Below are 22372 nucleotides of genomic sequence, written 5' to 3' on the forward strand. Positions count from 1 at the left end.
TATGGGTATGCTTCTAAGCTCTACGATTTGGGAGTTAGCCATGCTGCCGCCGTCCTGGCTCCCATGACAAGATTCATTGTCACTGACACTGAGGCCTGCACCTGAAACAGCAAAACAAACAAAGAAAGAAAAAACCATCAGTAAGGATGAAATCCTGACACAGAAATCGTGATACTGTGCCTTGCTCTGCTTTATTCTGGTCCTTGAAACGCTTCCCTACCCCACCAAGAAGTGGCAAATTTCCTCCTCGTGGTCTCCAGTGCTGAATCCACGGGTTGTAACGTTCTCTGACGTAGTTCTGCACCATCCAGATATGCTTTTTCATGATCCCACTGTCAGCCACTTTATTTGCCTCAGTAAATGGTACAATAGCTATTCAGAGGTTGCCTTGAAATCACAAGAGCATAAATCAAGGCCTGGCATAGGCTGGGTTCATGGTCTGGCTGCCACAGTCTGGTATTTCCAAGGACTTCTTCATGAAGAATTGATTTTTAATGATACAATTTCCCTGTTAAACTATAATTCCAGCTGTTTTAATAGGATTGTAATTTCAGCATGAGAAAAGATGCTGACTAAATATTCTTTAAACCCACATTTGGCACAAGATGGTGTATTGTGTTTTTCCTCTACTGTGAGAGAATAGTAAACTTTGGCCCATGGAAACTTCCAAAACATGTCTGGAAGAGACCTCAGGAGGCCACCTTCTCCATCCTTTTGTCACAGGAGTTCTAGCTTGTTGTCTCCTTTTGGGGGGGGGGGAAATGTTTGGGTTTTTTTTGTTCTGTTTTGGTTTTTTTTGGTTTGGTTTGGTTTGGTTTGGTTTGGTTTTTTTTGGTTTTGGTTTGGTTTGGTTTGGTTTGGTTTGGTTTGGTTTGGTTTTGGGTGTGTGTGTTTTTTGAGAGGGGGAGGTTTGAATTGTTTAGTGTGAAGATACATAATCCTGTAGTATTTTTTGTGAAATGTGCAATTTTTCAGACTAGTTCTTAACAGAATATTAGTTATAACTATAAACTCCAGTGTGTTTTCATCTTCTCTCTTTGAGTCATAGAGTGAATAAAAAAAAAAATAAATATGTGGGTCTTGTTACAATTCAGGGAGTTTTGGCTTTAAATTTATTGAGAACTGCACCTCAGTGCTATTAGCCACGATGATTTCAAGACAGACAGATTTCAGGCATGATTTTACAGTGACTTCACTTACAAATAACCAGGGAAGTTATTCATTTTGGGCAGAAGCAGATCTGTAACTGCACACAGTTCAAGCCAGTTGCAAAGGAATGATGTTTGGCTCAAAAAGCCCCAAACAGGGTATGCTGGGAGGGGCAGTGATTTGCATTTTCCTACTAAAAAAAATATTCTAAGGAGTTTTTATCAGTTTCACAGTGCACTTCTTATTTCTGCTTCAGCTGACATTCCAGGCTTGGGCTTGTTTGGCAGAAGAGAAGCGTCATTTGATTTTCTGGAGTTACCTCATAATTTTCTATGGCTTCTAATTGTTCCTCTCCAACAACGTTTTTCCCCAGCACCCTTCCTCCCACCACCCCCCAGGTAGAAAAGAAGTACCTAAAAGTGGGCAGAGGAGGGATGCTCCCTTCCTGTGGGAAGTCAGGCTGCACTCTTGAGTGTGGAGCTTCGTTCAGAGAACCTGAGCAGAAGCTGCAGGGCTAGGCAGCCCTTCCTGCAGAGGTCCAGAAGAAGTCCTACTAGGGGCCAAACCTGGCTGCAGCACTGCCTCAACCCTGCCCTACTGCACCTGGGTGAAAAGTGGGTATTCCTGCACCAGGATCCTTCTTGCACTTGGTTTTGGTGTTTGGTCACAGGGTGAAGAGTCATTCATTGACCTCTACTAGACAAGTCCTGGTTTTGGGTCCCTACAACCCATACCCTGGAGAGATCAGCAGTTCCTGTCAGAGTTTGACAAGAGGGAAAAGCTAAACTCTGAAAAAAAGGGAAAACCTGAACCACTAAAATACTTGTACTGAAGATGCTTAAGCTGCACTTACTGATTTAAATTTATGTAGAAGTTTAAACTTTTCATTGAGTCATGGTCTTAACTAAGAGCTGCTTGAAAATCCTGGAAAAAACAGCAATTGTATAAACAAATTGGGTTTTTTTTTGTGGTTTTATTTGTTCAATTGGTTAGTTGTTTCCCCTCCCCCCCCAGATTTAAAACTGTTTTAGAACAGAAATATGATTGCAATAGAGAAGACAAATCAGACTGCTGTATTTACCATTTAAGGACAGGAGAACAAGGTTATAAACTTGAAGTACATAAAATATTTTGAATGGAGAAACAAAACAATTCTTCTGTAGCATCATTAACATTGGAATAAACTCAAAACATTTATTTAGGCTGAAGAGGATATACATATCAAAAAGGGGAAAAAAAATACATTCTGGAAAATGTTTAAAATCATATTGTATAAATATGACCATCCTAGGTTCAGATTTGAAGCTGCAGATTGACTGTTTGGGTCAGAAAGATCTCTGTCTTTTTGGTGGCTATACTGCAATGATTCAGGAAGGGGCTTCTTAAAGAATCTTGTGCTGATCACTATAGAAAGATCAGAGGCTGATCAGATATTACACTATGTATATTTTTATGAGCCATAAACATGCATGCTTTGTGCAAAGTAAGGGATTTTTCTTCTTGTTCGAGAGGTTCTTTACTTGGTAAACCAGAGATTGAAGTACACTGCTTTGGGTTTACAAGGGCCTTGTTCTGCTGCTGATGCAAAGACAAACTATGTAAGAGCTGATCCTTTTTAGGAATGAGGGCTGAAACGTAACCAGGACACCAGTTTACCAAACAGCTGGCAGTCTGGGGAGGGTATGACTGTTTAGATGATAGAATTTCACAGACTTCATAGGTCTGGCGAGCTCGAAGATTTGAGCAGAATTCAAGCTCAATCAGATCCCAAAGAGCACGTACTCCCTTGGAGATGCTAGAGTTGGATGGTGGGTACCTAGTGGGGAGCATTCTTTTTTTTCCCCCAATTTGCAAAGAAACTATTTTAAGAAAAAGACACGGGAAAACGAGGCCTTTTGTCCTTTCTTTTTGTATCAAAGGACTGGCTAGGAAGGGAGAAGTCACAGCTCCCTTTGCAAACCCAGCAAGATCCCTCCAGTGACATCTACTGGTGGAGGGATTTTGTCAGCCCATTCCTACGTGCCCGAAAACACCGGCTGTTACCATCTGCTTGTTCAGATAAATCTCAGACTTTCACTGAAACTCTTCAAGGGAGACATGGTTTGTCCTGCAATGACTGTACTCATCCCTCTAGGGAGACTTTATCTCACGGGCACTTTCATCTTCCTTTCTGAATCAGTCGTGATTTATATTGCATGGTAAGTTGTATTAGAAGTAAACAAGCTACATGAACCAACTTTAATTCTAATTTCAGGGGTTTTGACTTTACAGAAATTACATGAATAGACATCCAGATTTCTACGAATGAAGCTCAGTTTGGACTAGAAATGCTTCTTGGATATTATGTAGTCACACTCAACAGCCAACAGGTAGCATTTTTGTGAGAAATCACAGATGAGAAGTTGAATGAACATGCAGACTAGCTGCCCTTCCTTCCTCTTTTTTCTGTGAACTGAGCCCTTCAAAAGAGCAGTGACATAAGCTGAGAAGGCAGGACACAAATCTGTCACTTCACCACCATCTATGATTGCTCTGCCCTGTGACAGTCTCCAGGATGTTGCACTGAACACCATTCAGAATTTGAAATTTCAAATTATTCCTCTGGTTCAGGATGCCCAACAGGAGAGGTGTCACTCTTAAAGCAGGCACCTACAGTGGTAACAATAAGGTTTAAAAAATGCTGACTTCAGAACTCTGGTTGTATTAGATTGAAAACTATGTGTTGGTTTATATAGTATAATAGCTGCATTTGTGTGGTTTTTTTAACTCATCCAGGAGATTTTTCAAGGTATTCATCACATAGAATGTTGATAGAGACAGGACAAGGGGTAATGGTTTTAAGCTGTAGATTTAGATATTAGGATAAAGTTCTTTGCTATGAGAGTGGTTGATCACTGGAACAGGTTACCCAGAGAGGTGGTGGAGGCCACATCCCTGGAGACATTCAAGGTCAGGCTTGACAGGGACCAGAGCAACATGATCTAGTTAGTTGGAGAGATCCTTGCTTATTGTAGGTGGTTGGACTAGATGGCCTTCAGAGGTCCCTTCCAACCCAAGACATTCTATGATTCTATTTAGGATTTATCACACATGCCTCTATTCAAGAGCAAAACCAGACTAAAATGTGGATGTAGCCACATACTCCATTGATACCACCTCCTACATATATATAAAGTATCATGTGCTAGGCTGGTATTCTCTGATCTAATCTATAAATGTCTTTGCAAACAACTTCTCAGAGGGTTGGGTCACGAGTCATCACTGGAGGAGTTTGGGCCTCTCTCAAAAGCTATGCTGGTTTTTGATTTTTGCATTGATATTTCACCCAAATGAATGAATTGGTTAAATTTTGTGCATTACAGATGAGAGCATTTGTAGGAGATGGGCACACGGATGGATGCTCAGAGACCAGTAAAGCTACCATGCATTTATGGTCTTTATGCTTTAGAGGAAAGCTGATGCACAGCTTGCTGCTTTGGGACATATTTCATCTACTTTTATTCTCTTAGATCCTTTTATAACTCCCCAGCCCTAACCAGAGTAGAAGTCCTTAGGAAATTCCACTATACTGGGCTTTAGCCTCAATGACAGTAACATATGACAGTGACAGTCTGGGAAGACAATGGTATTATTTGTCTGTCAATACAAAACTTGCACAAGCAGTCAAAGGAAGAATGAGATCTAGTCCAAAATGACAGGACTTTCAAAGTTAATTAGTGCAATTAAGAAAAAACTGTTACTAAATAATTCTAAAGTAACTACTACCCTTCTCAGTAGAAGCCAAGCCTTCAATTCATTATAAAATCTATACATGAAATGTAATAAAAGATATAATTTAAGACAAACTCATAAAGAGGAAAAAGAAAAAGAAAAGAAAAATAAAAAGGAAAAGGAAAAGGAAAAGGAAAAGGAAAAGGAAAAGGAAAAGAAAAAGGAAAAGAAAAAGGAAAAGGAAAAGGGAAAGGAAAAGAAAAAGAAAAAGAAAAAGAAAAAGGAAAAGAAAAAGAAAAAGAAAAAGAAAAAGGAAAAGAAAAAGAAAAAGAAAAAGAAAAAGGAAAAGAAAAAGAAAAAGAAAAAGAAAAAGGAAAAGAAAAAGAAAAAGAAAAAGAAAAAGGAAAAGAAAAAGAAAAAGAAAAAGAAAAAGGAAAAGAAAAAGAAAAAGAAAAAGAAAAAGGAAAAGAAAAAGAAAAAGAAAAAGAAAAAGGAAAAGAAAAAGAAAAAGAAAAAGAGAAAGAAAAAGAAAAAGAAAAAGAAAAAGAAAAAGAGAAAAAGAAGAAAGCATGTATTAATAGTCAGGACATGTTCCCAAACTATTTTTTCCTAACATAATTATTGTACAATTTCCTTCCTTTTCCTCCCAAAAGATTCCCACAGCTTAAGAGATGAGGTGACACAGTGAGCACAGTGAATCCTAACTATGTATTTCTGTATGGGCATTAAGATATTTGATGGAAAGGAGGAATGAATGGATAAGACATTCAGAGGCCATGGTTTTTATGATATAAGAAGTCCAACTTCTGGATTTCTTGACCTAAACAAAAATTTCTATGGCCATGTGATGCAAAACTCATGTAAAACTAGCACAAAGGCTGGCCACGAAACAGCACACAGCTGTTCACCTAATTTGGTAGAAATGCAGTTGTACCCCTCTGCATCTGACCCACTCTGCATTTCGGGTTAATCTGTAATTAGGCCCAGCATTAATGATTACAGAACCCAGGGCTAAGTGCACAGTTCTACAAGAGATGTCTGTAGCAACAAGGCCAAGTGTGCCAACGCATCTGTTTGTGGAGCTGCACTGCAAACTAACGACCAAAATGCTGCCACTTAAAGTCGTGCTGGGGGGGAAGTTGTTTGATGTTATTTATTTTTTTTTTAACCTTCATCAGTCATCTTTCCTACTGCTGAGAGCAGCCAGCTGCACTGCACGGGTGGGGCAGGAGGGCAGGGATGAGTTTTTAGCTTTGCTGCCATTTTACCCCCATTCTCACTGATCCTGGCTGCCAGATTAAACCTCGTGGCTACGGGCAGCCAGCATAAATTAATCTTCAGACAGCTCCAAGTTACACACACAGAAAGGACACGTGAAGTGCAAAGTGGCATTTTTGCATATTCCTCTGCTAATCAAGGGCTGGTCCTCAGCCAACCTTCCAACTGGGAGCTAATATTTTAGCACAGCCAAGGCTGAGTTTGGTTATAGATTGACAGTTTTAGGGAACAACAGATAATGGAGGTTTCTGTTTATGCTTATCAGAGGGAATGCTCAAGCAACAGCAGAGCAAGTGTTTCTGTTCTTCCTCTATACCCCAAAACCTCAACTCCCAGTTTAGGAGAGATAAAAGCAGCCAACAAGGTGCAAAACACATTTCCCTGCTCTTCCAGTGGCCTGTTTGCTTGAGATGGGGCATTCTCAGCCTACTGACAGAAAGCCTGGCCTAAAAAAGGTTTGAGAAGAGCTACTCACAGCAAGAGCAAGGCAGCAAAAAGGCCTCTCAGCTGCACATACATTCTACTTTGGAGAAGAGGTGCCGGTCTCCCAGTTGCTGATGACCTTCCTTGGAGCTGGGACTGGTGCTCAAAGGGCATCAAACTGATGTGGAGTAGCAAGGGGAGAAGGATAGAGAGAGGGAGAAGAAGGAGAGGAGAAGAAAGAGGGAGAGGAGAAGTCTCTAACTTGAGTTGTTGTGGCTTCATGTGAGTACGAGCAACGATGCAAGAGAGGAAGAAGAAACATCCTGCCATGAGGAACCAGGAGACAGGCTGCTTTCAGTGCCTGCTATCCTAACTGCATCATAAAATTCCTGTCAGACCACAGCTCAGTGAATACTTTAGCAGCAAAAGTCTGCACTGCCAAACAGAGAAGAAATCCCACTTTCCACCACTTCATCTCTCTTTTTATTGCTTCCACGTGGTTCCCTCCATTATGCCATCAGGAGCACCTTGATTCCTTGGCCATGCACTGAGCTGGGCTGGAGTGTAGGTTTGGATGAAAATAATAAAACAGATATGATTTTTAGCTGCAGAAAAACTCACGTTTTTCAGTTTAAAGCATGTGTTCAGCTGTAGCTTGTATCTAAGGCAATAGCTGATAAACATTTACATTGGTGGTTAAAGCTACTCTAACCTCAACATTGCCTCTTCACTTTGGCTTGTTCAAATTCTGTGTGTGGGGATGGAACAGGATGGCTTAGAAATCACCTTTTTTTTGCCCCTGTAATGTTCCTAGGGATGCAGTTTGGGCACGGGAACAAGCATTTGGGGTAAAACTGTCAGGTATAACTTGAATCATATTTTTCTCCAGCTGTGGCCTCAGGTGTCTGCTTCAAATCACATTAATATAAAAAGCTCATGAGAACAAATGACAATAAAATGTTTATAAAGAAGACAATAATAAAATTCAGGCAAAATAATCAAAAGCTGGTTCTTGACGTAATTCCTTTAGAAGGACTGAAAACAGCTAACAATGGATCTTGAATATTTATTTAAAAATCACTAAATGCTAAAGCTGTGGTGAATGGCAATAACCATGACTTTTAACTACTGCTGTTGCCTGCATTTTTTTGTTTTAAGACTCAATATTCCATGGTGTGTAAAGTTTACTGCAGAAAATAGGCCAGCTGATGTCAACTGAGCTGCTTGAGCAGCAAACACTGTGTGAGATGGTGGGAGTGTTAGATGTGAATGGCTTCATATCTTTTAACTATCTATGAATTACCTGGTTTCCTTCAAAATATTCAGGAAAGAGTAAAAAAGTAAAAGCTACCTTAGAATCACTATGGTTGGAAAAGACCTCCAAGATCAAGTCCAACCATTAACTCTACTAAATCCAAACCCTAAGCCATATCCCCAAGCACCTTCTTAGGTCCTCTTAATAAAGGTTTGCAACTCTAAGCTTATGCCTCTTGTTTTGAAAGTCTTGTCCAAAATCTCTGTGTAACAAAGTAGTCTGCAAAAAGTCCAGGAAAATTAATAGCTACAATACAGATTTTGTAACACTCTTCATAAAAATCTGTATTTCTTAGCACTAGGCCAATCATTAGTCATCCAATTATCTTCATATTTACAAGAATTTTCTGCAATGGAAGTTGGCTTAGGAGACAATTATGAATATACTGAATAAAACTGCTCCTTCATTAGCAGCATTCCCAGTCTTCCAACCAATTTGAGTGGCCTCCCCTACTTTTGATCTCCAGCAGCACTGTGAACTCATCATAGCTGGCTCTTAAATTTGGGCAGAAGTCTAAGAGTCATAGATTAGTTTGGGTTTGAAGGGACATTTAAAGGCCACTTAGTCCAACCCCTATGTAGTTTACCTAGTGTATCTTTCCAGTGTATATAATTTATCAGGTCCAAATGCATTTTAAACAACAATTTCATCTTATGCTTGTTGGGGAAATCAATACTTATGAAGTTATGCTGTTTCTCTCTTATACACACATATATATTAATAATTTAATAACAAATACAAGCATAGCACCTCTATCAGTTTGAAAAGGAATGGAAAAGAAGGCAAGACAGCCTACGTCTAGAAGCAGCAAGTTAGCCATTTAAGCATGTGTGAAGAAATGTCAGAGTCTCCAATCTGCTGCTACTTTCTGCAGGTCTGCTTATCATCATGACTCAAAACAGATTTTTGCAGGCTCCTTCTGTGTTATTTTAGACAGCCTGCACAATTTTTTTTAATGAACAGCAGTCCAAGGCAAAACAACTTTATTTCAGATTTTCAATGGCCATATGATTATATTGGATGTTGTCTAATTGTGAGACCATTAGAGTGAAGAACAACATAAGAACCTTTGAGGAGCAGGAAGAAGAGCCACTCACCAGTCTTTAAAGCAAATATCAGGTCATCAAACTCCTGTGACTCCTCATCAGCAACCAATGAGCCTGTACTAAATCCTCCAGAAGGGTGGAAAACATTTCCATTTTGTGGACTCTGCTTAAAGGCAGCACTAGCTTGACCAGCAGGCTGCAAGGATGCCCTTTCCCAGTCTGCAGGCACCTGCAAGGTTTAAAAAGACACAGAAATGCATCAGAATGATAGTATAGAAACTGGAAACCAGAGCCAAACTCAAGACCAAGAGATTTTGGAACCAGATATTCTGTCACTTCTACTGCCAAACAGGTAGCCTTATTTTAAATGTTTCTTTGAAATTATATATGTATATTTATACATATAACACTCATTTACAATTCATTTTACCTTGTGCTTATGATATCTGTCATTGCTATCTCAAAAACTTGAGAAAATACTCCTATTTCTGAACATTGGCCCCAGTATTGAGGACTTAAAGCTTTGAAAGGTTCCAGTTCAATCCTCTCTTCCCAATGCATCTTTCTTTGCTTCTCCTTTTTATAGCCATGAATCAGTCATAGAATCAATCTGATAAGAAGAGACCTTCAAGATCATCAGGTCCAACCATTCCCCCAGCCCTGCCAGGTCCCCACTGCCCCGTGTCCCTCACCCCACATCTCCACGGCTTGGAAACCCCTCCAGGGGTGGGGACTCCACCACTGCCCTGGGCAGCCTGGCACAGCCCTGGGCAACCCTAAGAAGGAAGAAATTGTTCCTCAGGTCCAACCTGAACCTTCTCTGACACAACTTGAAGCCAATTTGCCTGTCATTGAAGGTTCTCTTGGTGGTATACATCTCTCCAGTTTTGATATCAACTTCCCTACAGTTCATCTGCCACTTCAGTTTAAGGCAGGGCTGCACAAAAAAAAAAACCTAGCACTTCAATTCATAATAAAAGAAGTGGTTTTGAAAATCTAGCTCCTCCTTAAATGTGTGTAGGGGGTGAGGGGGGAAAACCAAAATACTGGACTCTAAAAAGATGTATTTTAGGACATCAAAATATATTTTCTTTATAATATATTTTTTTTAATGAATTCCTTTCCTTTTCCTTTTCCTTTTCCTTTTCCTTTTTTCCTTTTCCTTTTCCTTTTCCTTTTCCTTTTCCTTTTCCTTTTCCTTTTTCTTTTTCTTTTTCTTTTTCTTTTTCTTTTTCTTTTTCTTTTTCTTTTTCTTTTTCTTTTTCTTTTTCTTTTTCTTTTTCTTTCTTTTTCTTTTTCTTTTTCTTTTTCTTTTTCTTTTTCTTTTTCTTTTTCTTTTTCTTTTTCTTTTTCTTTTTCTTTCTCTTTCTCTTTCTTTTTCTTTTTCTTTTTCTTTTTCTTTTTCTCTTCCTTTTTTTCCTTTCTCCTGATCTTGATCTTGTTCTTTTTTCTTTTCTTCTTCCTTTTCCAGTCCTCTTTCTTTATTTTGTATATTCCATGCAGATATTATTCTAATTTTATTCCATTCTATTACAATTTCCAGAAATTTTGCACACCATGACACTGGAAAACTAAAGTTTTAAAAATCATCTGAGACCTATAGTAAGCTGAAAAAAAAAAAATTAACTTCCTATTTTGATTGGTCATGACCTACTTTTGATAATCCCTTAACCAACCGTAAAACAAACTGCAGACTCAAGTAGAAAAGGGGGAATACTCTAGATGGGGTCTTACCAGGGAATTGTGAGTTCCAAGAATATCACTGTGGCTAAAGATTATAATTTTTCTGATTAAAAAAGAAGAAGAAAAAAAAAAGAGTAATAATCCAATAACCACTGCCCTCTCCACAGAAGACTTTTAATAATTAACATCTCATTCCTCTGTGTTATACCTCAGCACTGCCACTTAAAACTCCAGGTCCATTGTCAATACACATGGGAATGACTGCAGGGCAGTGTTACCTCTTCCATAGCACTGATGAGGTTCTGAGTGGACTTGCTGATCTCTCCACCTGCAGCTGGAAGACCACTGCCATGTGTGAAGAAAGCTGACCCTGGGGTCGGATGCCCATTCATGTCTACAGTGTAACTCGCTTTCACGGGACAGCAAAGCTGGTTGTGGAGGATAAAATACACCACGAAGACATAAAGACCCTGAAAAGGACAAAAAGAACACCAGGATGTGAAATGCAGGGAGCTTAGAGTTTGAATGCAGGCGCCTCAAGGTGCTAAAGGCAGCAGAAGATGGGTTTGCTTCCACCAGCAGTCCACGCCTCAAAGGGAATCAGCCAGTTTCTATGGAAAATAAAAAATGATGTCACTGACACTCAGTGGAGATCTGGAAGTTAAAAGTGAGTTCAAACCCTGAGGCCTTCAACTAAACACACACACACACACACAAAAAATACCAACCCCAACCCAAAAGACGCGTTGAACATGATTACTCGGTTGAACCCACGCAGCTGCAAAGCAAAGCCAAGATCCCAACAACAACAAAACCAACTCGAGTTTCAGAGTTGTCATAACAGTGAAAACGTGGTTAAGGGCTGCCTGTACAACAGGGTTTGGCTGCTGGCCCCAGGCCACAATGCTGTATTTCCTCACTGACCTGCTGGCTCTTCACGTTCTTGCCCCAGCTTCGATCTCCTGCAAACTGCACGGCTGCCATGGCAGATACCGAGTCACAAATACAGGTCAGATTCTCTGATACCCACTAATTACACACTGCCTTTCATTTGTGATCAGCACAAAGGCTCTGCTGTATGCCTCTGCAGTCCTGCTTTAAAACTTGCTAATTTTGACCTTTAGACTTAGCCAAGAAAAGTGATACAAACATGTCTTTTGTCTGCAAAGACACCCAGAGACTGAACTTCTGAATATGAAATCTGATTTTCTGTAAGTTGTGTTAATACTGAGGGAAAATAATCCATTTCAATTGATAAATCAAACAACCCCAGTAATGACTAATGAAGGAGTTAACCAAAGGAATACAGAAAGAGGACTTCTGGATTCCTGCTTATTGCTGCAATACAATTACATTTGCTTTGGGTTTTATATTTCACATTGTCCTCTAGACCCCTGAAACCAATTGTACTAAACAGAACAATTTATTGGAAAGGTACCCATTGGCATGAAAGTAGTATTATAAATAGTAAGAAGTTTCATCCAAGTGCATTTGGGAATTCTTAATGGAAGGAATTTTGAAAATACTGCAAATACCCAAGATAAATGTTCATTTCCACCCCTATAAAACAGGCAGCAGCTCTTTGTGATCCACAGATTCATAATTTCTGATGTCCAGATTTTATGACAAAAAGATTGGTCTAAAATGAGACATAACAGAAGTTAGTCTCAGATGGTCAAACATTGGAAATACCCTCATATATTGCTTCCTGTATATGGTTTGTGGTGTTTTGTTTTGGTTTGGTTGGGTTTTGTTTTCCAAACAGTAAACAAGCAAACAGAAGTGTTAAAAAAAACTACTTTGAGAAAACATTTTCCCATTTTTCCAGATTTTTTTTTTTTGTCACGAGGACCCAGAGCAGTCAACAGAGTGGAAATTTCTTTGTGATACATGTCAGTAAATACATTCCAGAAAACTGATGCAAACACGTTGCACTTAAGAGACACTAAAAAGGAACCAAAATGTCCTTTCATCCTATAAACAAATCCGAGGACTCTGATGTAGGTCAAGCATAATGGGAACAGCAAATGGACTTCTTTTAATTTAAGTTGTTTAATGGATATGAAAAGGATAACAAACCCAACAAGAACAGATAACAGTGACGACTCTGCATTCAGAGCAGCCTCTGGCATTTCAGTCTCCGAGGACCTAGCCACAAAAGTTGCACTAATGTTTCAAGTGGTTTTGTACTTTCCAAGAAAACCCATTAGCTGAATATGCTGCACGCCGTGGCTTTCAGAATGGCAGGGATGTCAGGCATGGCTATGCAAGGACTGTGCTCTGTCACTCCTGTGCAGCCCCAACTGGGGACATTCACTCTTCTGAAACAAACACGGAATAAAGTGCTACAATTATCTCCTTAACTCAGCCTGCTGTCCTGATTTAGCTCTCTGTGTGTTTCAAACAGGGTTATTTCTGAGGAACTGTTGTTCCGTCACAACCACAGAATGGCGTTTTGACACCCAAAGCATCCTTGCTGCCTCTCCTCCCTGCTGCCATCACTTCTGCCCCTTGCTGTCACCCAGGGATGGAGACCCTTGTCCTGGGATCCCATCCCTGGGATGCATCTCTTCCCTGGTCATGGGCAGAGAAGGAACTTCACTATGTGCAAATCCAAACCTCGAGTCTCAGGAAGATACACTCTGTAGAGATGACTTCCTACGTGCCATCAATGTGGTTTTGTTTGGAGTATCAAAAGGGATTTGTGGTCTTATTCTCACTACGCTGTGTCTTTATTAGGAACCACTGCAACTGAATTTTGGGAAACCAAAGCAAGGCAACTGATCCTGCCCAGCAATGCCACATCCCAGTGATCACACACACGAAGGTGCCATGCATCAAGTCATATTGATCCGTGCTTATTTTAGCACCAGCAGCCACCCTCACTCTGCAAGAGCAGGGGCAGGATGCAGGCACCCAGGTTGTGTCACTGCAACCACAGCTCTCACAGCCTCACTGTTTGGGTTTTTTTTTAAAGCCCTAGTTTGAGAATTTAATTGTCCTTCATCAGACTTTTTGACACTCATTATGTTCTTTTTCACTTCAACTTTTAATACTGTAAAAATAGCTTCAAAGCACTATGAAAATAAGTCTGTTTGCATATGGGTTTCACTGTGCTTATCCTATAAACAGTTTTGGCCAAGTTGGCACCACTTTACTTTGTCAGGGACACTGTCCTGGTCAGTGGAACCATGAATGACATGCAGGGCATAGTCAAGTCCTGTTGAAACATCTACCACAGCTTGCAGGATGTTCAGAGAAGGAACCTACACACTCCAAAAGGATCAGAAGAAAATAGGTCTGGGTATGGATATTAGTTAAGACAGACAGGCAATGACATTTCTGTTAAAAATATGATAAATATCAAGTTTTTATTCTTAAAAAGATTTCACAAAAAAAAAAAACAAAACAACCTAACCTCAAAAACCCCAACTCCCAGAGCACAGCTTAGTTACAGTATCCTCTGGTGTTGCATACAAACTCAGAGCCCTTCTCCTCAGCCCACAGGCATGTACAAGGAGACCAAAAGACATTGCTGGGTGTCAGAGTGAAATGATTGATTGCTAACCTGAGAGCTTGACCTGAGTTCCATGGAAGCAGATTGAGCAACAGAGCTGAAGAACTAGGATTCTGGAGGATTTAATTGTGATGCCACACAACATCTGTGCACTGGGCCCACAGGGCTTCTTGCAAAACATTTAACCCCACGTAATTTATGGTTACACTGTGATGGTAGTATTAATACACTAAAAGATAAGAGGAAAAAGTGTTACTAATGCATCTCCTGTGCAGGAAGGAAGGTGAGAAGTACTTCAAGCAGACACTTAGGCTCTCCTGAAGATGGGAGCACAGCAAACAACTTCTCTGAAGTGGGAGCTGCTTGAAAAAATGGTTGGAAGATACAGTCAGTAAAGGCTGCTGGTTATTTTACTGATAGAAGCTCACAGAATGCCACTAAGCTTTTGTTATTTCTCCTCAGCAAGCTGGTCTCTACATCTGCTCTTTTGCATTCTTGTATCCAAGAAAAAAAAAAATCCAGGAAAAAACACAGTTACAACTACCTGAAGGAAAGATTGCAGACAAAGGAGTCCATGGGCACCTTTTCAGCCAGTTCTAGGTTCTGCCAGGTGTTTCACCAGTCTTCTTATGGATTTGCTACACACACTTCATCAACCTGATTGCCTTCTGTGACTCGTCCAGTGAAGAAGAGGAGAGTGATGGATCACATGGGCTTTGGTTTCTGCATGGGTTTCACCATGGTCTCCCATGGGACGCTTGTACCCAAGTTAGGACATTGTCATTTAGATGGGTTGAGCACTGGAAGGCTAAGAAGGTGAGCAAGTCCAGTGGAGTGCCATCAAGATAGTCAGAGTCTCAAGCACATGCCCTGTGAGGACAGGCTGAGGGAACTGGGTTTTTCAGTGTGAGGAAGCTCAGAGGGGAATTAACAGCCATTAATTGTTGTTAGCTTCCCAGTACAGGACAGGTGGTTACCAAGAAGAGAGTGGCACAGGAGGGGAATGAGAGATAAGCTCATGAGAAAGATATAGAACTGGTCCTAGGTTGAAACAGGGGAGGCTCCAACTGGCTATCAGGAAAAGATATTTACTGAGAGGACAGTTAAGCACTGGAACAAGTTCATAGAATGAACTTTGGGTTGGAAGGTCATCTAGTCCAACACCCCTGCCATCAGCAGTGACATCTTCAACTACAGGATTGCCTGACCTGCAGGACCTTGCTCTTGGCCTTGTTGAACCTCATGAGATTCCCATGAGCACACTTCTCCAGCTTGTCCAGCTCCCCCTGGGTGGATCCTGTTCCTCATGCATGTCAACCACATCACTCAGATGATGTCTTCTGCAAGCTTGCTGAGGCTGCCCTCGATCCCACTGCCCAGGATGACGATATTAAGCAGCACTGTGGCTGATCAAAGAGACTCTGGAAAGTTCTTTACAGGAGAAGAATGGAAATTTTTCCTGGTCCATTTTATAATTTGTTGGAGGGATTTGTGCATGCATGGGTGTAAGGGGGATTCTCATATACAACAGCTTGCTATATTTATTCTGTGGAGAGACAGCTGCAGGAAGCTAGTAAATTAAGGACATACTTCCACAGCTATCAATAAAGGGATGGAATATATTTCACACTTTGTAAGGTCACACAAACCTGGAAGACTGATCTGTAGAAAGCCTTCCTTGCATATCTGACACTCATAGTCTGTCTCTATTTCTGTGTATTCTAGCACACCGTGCTGGCACTATAAATTTAAATTTGGAAATTGAGATAACTCTGCTAATATTAATGAGAAAGGATATAACAGACTGTAGGCCATCAATAAACCTCTTCAACTGTCTCTTTGTCACCCACTGAGAGAAAACCAAGGTTTCTACTGCATCCCATAATTCTAAATTGGCCTTGTAAGATAAAGAACTTTTATTGCTTTAATAAACACAAAGACACCAAGGCATAAGAATTTAAAAATACAAATAAAAACAAAAAAAAAATTAAAGTTCATCATAATTCTCACACAGGTATCACATCCATGCCTGAGCTACCCCACCCTGAAACTACAAAACCTTTTTTTTTCCAAGAAAAAGTGGATTCAGGTTTCTTTTAGAGGAGTGATAGTTGTGTCTATAGAACTGTAGTATCGTTGTACAATTTTTGGTAAAGTAATTTGAATGCTCTATTTGAACAGTTCCTCAACCTGTTTCAGGGCATGTGTCAGCAGTAACAAAAATTCAGCACGCTTTACAGAGGTACTCTTTTTAATTTACTCCTATTTTAATTTGGAAAATCTTATCTGATAACTATCATTATGTGATTAGATCACTGATCATGTGACTAGATCACTAAAAGCTGTTTTTTCAACCCCAAATATCTTAAGTGAAAGATTACTGGTCTGATTAGTCCAGCTAATTTGCATGTTTTGCCATGTTCAAGACATTAGTACACAGCAAGAAGTGACTCACAGTGTTAAAGTAATCACATTCAGGAAATTATAATTAGGTCCATTGTACAATGCTTGCTATATATTCAATGTTGTTGTCTTTCCTAATCATTTTTGGAAGAAAATCAACCATGGAACTGGATATTCATAGGCACAATAGCATTAATAATGGCAGCCAAGTGCACATGTAAAATAAATATCATCCTCTATTTCCTTCTGCAAGTTTCCTTGTTTTCAGCAACAATTACGTAAATTGCAGGCACAGCATTTTTCTGCACATCTGGATATCACAAATCATATTTTAATGTACATTTCATTTTTCCAAATCTTCTTCAACCATATTTTTCTTCAAGAACAGCTTGAAGATCTTTTATTGGTGTCATCATGACAGAAGTGTTATCTCTGTCACATGATAGTACATCCTAACCCATCGCTTAGCATCTCCCACTCAGAGCTCTCCAGAAATATTAACCTTTGAAATGTAAATCAGGTCCTTCTGTTTCAATCTAACTCTTTTCCTTAGTATTCAGAGTGACTTTTGTAAAATCCGTGTCCTTAGCATTGCAACCCTGCCAACTGGTGACTGCACTTAATAAGTCAACTTTGGACCTGCTGTGTATCATCAGGAGTTTGATTATTTGCTACTAAGCACCAGTTTTGATGAAGTTTTGATCAATAATTTCATTTTTCTTATCACATTTTCTATTGGGAACATTCACCACTTATCCACACTTTGCTTCCTGAGGTATTTACTCTCCATTTTGCTCTGTAGGAAAAGATTTGTGCCAGTTGCAGCTGAAATTCTAAAAATTCCCATCAAAAGCAAAAGGCAACAATAAATGTAATTGAGGACTGCAAAACTCACACCATCTGGGTAGGACACATCATAAGACCACTTGTTGAGCCAGACAATTGCCACCACATATGCATACACATAAATACACAGAAGCCACCACAAAAAAATGGAATTAAGAAAAGTAATAATTCATATTTCTGTCATTAAATTAAGGATGTATTTACGGGTTTGCACTAAGATATAGTTAAATCCAGTGCTGTCCTATTTTAGGTAAAGTTATCATTCCACAGATAAACAGATTATGTGTGTATTCCATAATAACAAAAAAAAAAGACTGTGCTTTCAGCATTATAAGCACATTTCCCTAATATTGACATAACACCTGAAACTTAGTCTAAACTGCCAATTTTCTCTTTATGCAGAGCCAGCTATGCCAAGACCGTGCTGAATCTTGCAGCTTCTCTCCAAAGCCAAAGCCATAAATTCCTTTCTGGCAAACTGCTTTCAGCTCAGATTTAGTCTGAACTTGGCTCAGGCTTACCTGAAAGGTTCACAAACTTTGGCAAATCTTTAAAAAGTGGATTTGCTTGGATGCTCAGGATTCACTACAAATATTTTGCATAGCAGACTTGCAGCTACTCCCACACAACAACCATTTGGACCTTGGATTTCAGCCCTGCAAGTGGTGAAGTTTGGTTTTTTTTTTTTTTTGTTGTTTGGTTGGTTTTGTTTTGTTTTGTTTTGTTTTTGGGTTGGTTGGTTTTGTTTTGTTTTAAGGGAACAGATTCAAATTTTAAAAGAGGTTGAAGATGCACTGAAAATAAGATGCTTAGCCAAACTTGCCAGATGTGCAGATTAGGCTAGCGTAAGATTCCGTTACTTCCTTCCAATGCAGTCATCCTGGAAATATCAATAAAGCCTTATTTTGGTATTTCAGCTCAGCTGAGCAAGAAACAAACACTGACCCAAAGACCAAAGGTGCAAACAGTGGTGTGACCCATGGAGGGCAAGGATGGGAGGGTCAGCACACAGGAGGAGCTTGGAATTCCCCTCCGCAGTGCTGGCTGCAGCTCCTTCTTGCAGAGCTTCATGAGATTCAGTACATCACACCAACCACACATGGTTGCAGGGGTCTGAGAACAGCCAAGAGCAGGCAAAGCAGATTTGCACCCCACTGTTCCCCATCTTTGCCCCATGGATCTCTTCCCCTCACAGCCAACAGAAATTTGGGACATCATCCCTTGAGCTCCTCTTTGCATTAGGTCCTTCTTGTGCTTTGTCCCACGTGGAGGACCACCCCAGGGCCATAGATCACATACCAATGGAAAACAGAGTTTTTGCCCACTGATGAACCTTACACCAAAAATAGCCCCCCCAAAAAACCCCAACAAAATCCCCAAACCAAAAAATGTAAAGACCAAAACCTACAAGGTTATTCCTCACATATTTTTCAGCTGCATTGACTGTAAAGACCTAGGAATATCTGAGGTCATGAATTTGCACATATGCCTTACAAAATATTGCAAACATTCACTCCCATACTTGCCTTCCAAGGTAAACAATTATAACCCCACATTTCAGCTCACAGCTTACAAACCAGGCCTACTTATTGTTTTCATTTCTTTCTCAAACAGACGAGAAATGATGGATGGAAACGCCTTTGTCATCTCTGCCCCGAGGTCAAGAAATCCCCTGACCAACAATGTCAGAGCAGATAATTCTCTAGATAATCTGAAAGCTAGCAGGGGGATGCAGAAAGGGGAGCTAGCAAATGAAGAAGCTACATTCAGGGACCAAACAAAGCAGCACCACTGAATACATGTCAATCCTGCCCATATAAAAAGGCAAAGAAAATCCTATCCCTGCAGCACTTTAAAGTATCCATTCTATTATTATTTTTTTTCTTAAAGCAGTAATTTCTACTTATGTACATTAATGAAAAATGCACAGAGTTTAAAGAAACAGGGAACTGGAAATCAATACTGGCAGACAGGAAGAGTCAAAAGAGAGCAGCTAACTTTGTGCTTCTTGGTGAAATTTTACTTGTTATTACAGAAAATCTCGAAATGAAGAGTTAAGGAAAGGCTAGGAGTTACTGCAATAACATTTTTCCCTTTGATTCTTTCAGTGTAATAATCTCTCCTGTGCTTACTGTTGTCTCTTTATTTCTTGTTATGTTGTGATCTCTCACCAAGAAATTGGATAGACATTTATCGAGCAGCATTTTGCTGCAGTGCCATAAAAGAATAAAACTGTAACTGGCTGGGGCAAATTCAGGAGCCATAAATGCAAGAGATCTTCCCAAAAAAATCTGTCTTGGAGGGAACCCAAGGGTTGTGGATTACTAATATAAGTATTTATACCTGCTGCATGGGTGTTGTAGGGCAAGATGGGTGGGAACAGGGTGTTTGCCTACTCCAGGGTTCTCTGATAGCTGGGAAAACCTTCTGGGGATGCTGGAGCCACACAGTGCTGTAAGGAACCAAAGTCCCACCAACTTCAACCTCCCCTCAGGAAAAACTGACCCCAGCAAGTACCTTCCAATGACATTTTACGCCCAGAATAACAGAGGTGTAAGTACAACTACAAGGAGTAGTTATTTTTGCCAGGAAGGTCTAATTGTGTCATGAGCAGAGGTCGTGGTTAGCAGGCTTTGCTATTAAATGATATTCATAGAACCTGTCAGCAGCCTACACCCCCTGCTCCCTCTGATTTTAATGAAAATTACTGTAGATATTTACCACCCTTCCACAGCTTCAGAGGCAGCAGAAGGCAAGTTTTATTTATAAAGCAGGAAGTTAACACTGTTTTGGTTAGGGATGCTCCTCAAAAAAAAAGAAAAAAGAAAAAAAAAACCTAAGGGAAACGTGGGCAAAAATGAGGACAAGGACTAGACGTCCTTCCATATCTGACAAGTAGGTGAACAAGAGTAGGTGGAGGTATAATAATATATTTGGCTCTGTCATTGAAATCATTCACTTCCTGGCGTGAGATAATGAGGTGATTTTCCTCCCCCCATCCTCGTTCCCAGCCTGTGCAAAGAGAGGAAGCTCTGGATGAATATAAAGTACTTCAAGAGTTAATGAGATCTCTTTTCACAGGCAGTGTTACTCAAAGTCAAATTAAAACCAAACAAATTAAATACGGCTATGATGTCAGCCTTGTATTAGAAAGTTTTGGTTTGAGTTGTTATTTTTTTTAGCAATAGTAGCTCTAAAGGTTTCTAGAATTTGCATTTGTGGGTTACAACTTTTTGGGGTTTTTTTTTGTTTTTTTTTTTTTTTTTTGTTTAAAATGGAAAAACCATTGGCACAAAAATTTATGTCAAGGCTTTCTAAATAGACTCAGACAGAAACACTCGTACTAAGCTGTGAACAACAGAAGGAAAAAAAAAAAGGGATTTAACAGAAAATAGAAAAGGAATGAAATAAACATTGAGACAACTCCATTGGCTGGCTCTCAACAGAATCACCCAGAACCCCAGCGTGGTGGGGGTTGGAAGGGACCTCTGGGGATCACCTCGTCCAACCCCCATACCAGTGTAGCACCAAAGGAGACATATATACCAATGTGTATTTCAAAACTAAGCAATCAGAACATTTAATTTCCATGCCTTGATATATTTACTGAACTTTGAAGGAGCACAGCTCTACCCATTGTCAGCAACAGACAGTGTAAGCCATGAAGCATATCAAACTGTTCTTTTTCTGCTTGGAAAATTAGCAATTTCTTTCCCTTTTGGAAATTCTTTTGAATGGATTAATGTCAGCGGTGACCTAAGATATGTTTGCAACTCCAAACAGAAGAATTTGGATGTGACTTGCTCCATGATCCACTCCTGCTATCTGTGGAGCATTTCTTAAGAGGAAAAAATGATAGGAGCTGTTGAAGGATGGACTTTCACATGTTTTTCAAAGCAATAAGCTTCTGGGCTGTTGTTTGGGGTTTTATTTTAGCTGAGTCTTTCCTATTACTTAGCATGGAATATATGTGCTTTCGAGGTCTCCCTCGTTGCAGGAGGGCTGCAGATCACCATCTATTCTTTTCCAGCACCCTTGTATGGCAATAACTGCTGGCTCCACAGTGTCATGTTTTCTCACTGAAAAGCCACCCAAAGTGTTTGACAGAGCTGTCCTGGCTGCGTGGTGATGCTCAATGTAAAGCAAACACGGATGGCTGCCAGCTCCAGAGCTGCATGGTGGGTCAGGAAGACAGCACACGACTGGAAGAAGCTCTTCACTATTTTTTTTTTGTACTCTACAGAGTTTTTTACACTCACAGAATGTATTGGAAGGGACCTCCGAAGGTCATCTAGTCCAACCTCCTTCTATAAGCAGGGACATCTCCAGCTAAGTTTTTGACTTTTCTTCCTTTGTGCTTTCCTGTACCCAGTCACAGCAGAGCAGCTACCCGTTCTGCCATCATCCCTCCTCCAGTCAGTGCTGGGAGAAAGACCTCTAGCCTTGCTCCTCCCTGCCCACATCATCACAGGCAGCACTGGCTCTGCCACCTGGAGGTGAGCTCCACCAAGCTGGACCTGCTCACTGGTCAGACCAGATGGGGAACACTGACCTCGTTAGGTTTCCTCCTCCATGCTCAGGAGTTTGCAAGAGCTTTTTGGCTCCTTGAAAAAGGTGGTGAAGGAGTTAGCATGGAAGTTAGCAGAAAAGATGGGCTAAGTGAGTAATGAAAAGCCTGATGAGAGGTAAAAGCAGTCTCCTGAGGGAAGTGGTAGGAAATTCCGAAGTGAGACAAAGGAAACTTTGCCAGGCAGGTGGATTTTGAAGCAATTTTATCTTAAGCTGGTCAAATAGAAAGCCTATAAACCCCAGCTATATAGGCAAGTCCTTGAAATCTCATAGCCAAGCGTGGCAGTGCCATTTTACATAACTAATAATCATAATCATTCATATAATTTAATGAATGTAGAAATCCAGAGAGTGGAAATGGTGACAACCCGACCACGCTTGTGCTTTCTCTGCTCCTAACTCTGGATGGTGGTTCTTGCCTCGGGCTCACTC

At 40.3% G+C, this 22372-nt stretch overlaps 1 protein-coding gene across 1 annotated transcript in view; it reads right to left on the reverse strand.

The window, feature by feature from the left end:
- Positions 1-6: 6 nt before the first annotated feature.
- Positions 7-22372, reverse strand: part of LOC103771399 (G-protein coupled receptor 98-like) — a gene marked incomplete at both ends in the record, with an annotated part of 40174 nt that continues 17808 nt past the window's right edge. Inside the window, 3 exons of the mRNA XM_008938694.1 lie at positions 7-101; positions 8974-9151; positions 10884-11075. Of these exons, the coding sequence (XP_008936942.1) occupies positions 7-101; positions 8974-9151; positions 10884-11075 (465 nt within the window). The remainder of the gene's footprint in view (positions 102-8973; positions 9152-10883; positions 11076-22372) is intronic.

This window comes from Merops nubicus, unplaced genomic scaffold, assembly GCF_000691845.1.
Source record: "Merops nubicus isolate BGI_N331 unplaced genomic scaffold, ASM69184v1 scaffold5854, whole genome shotgun sequence".
NCBI lineage: Eukaryota > Metazoa > Chordata > Aves > Coraciiformes > Meropidae > Merops > Merops nubicus.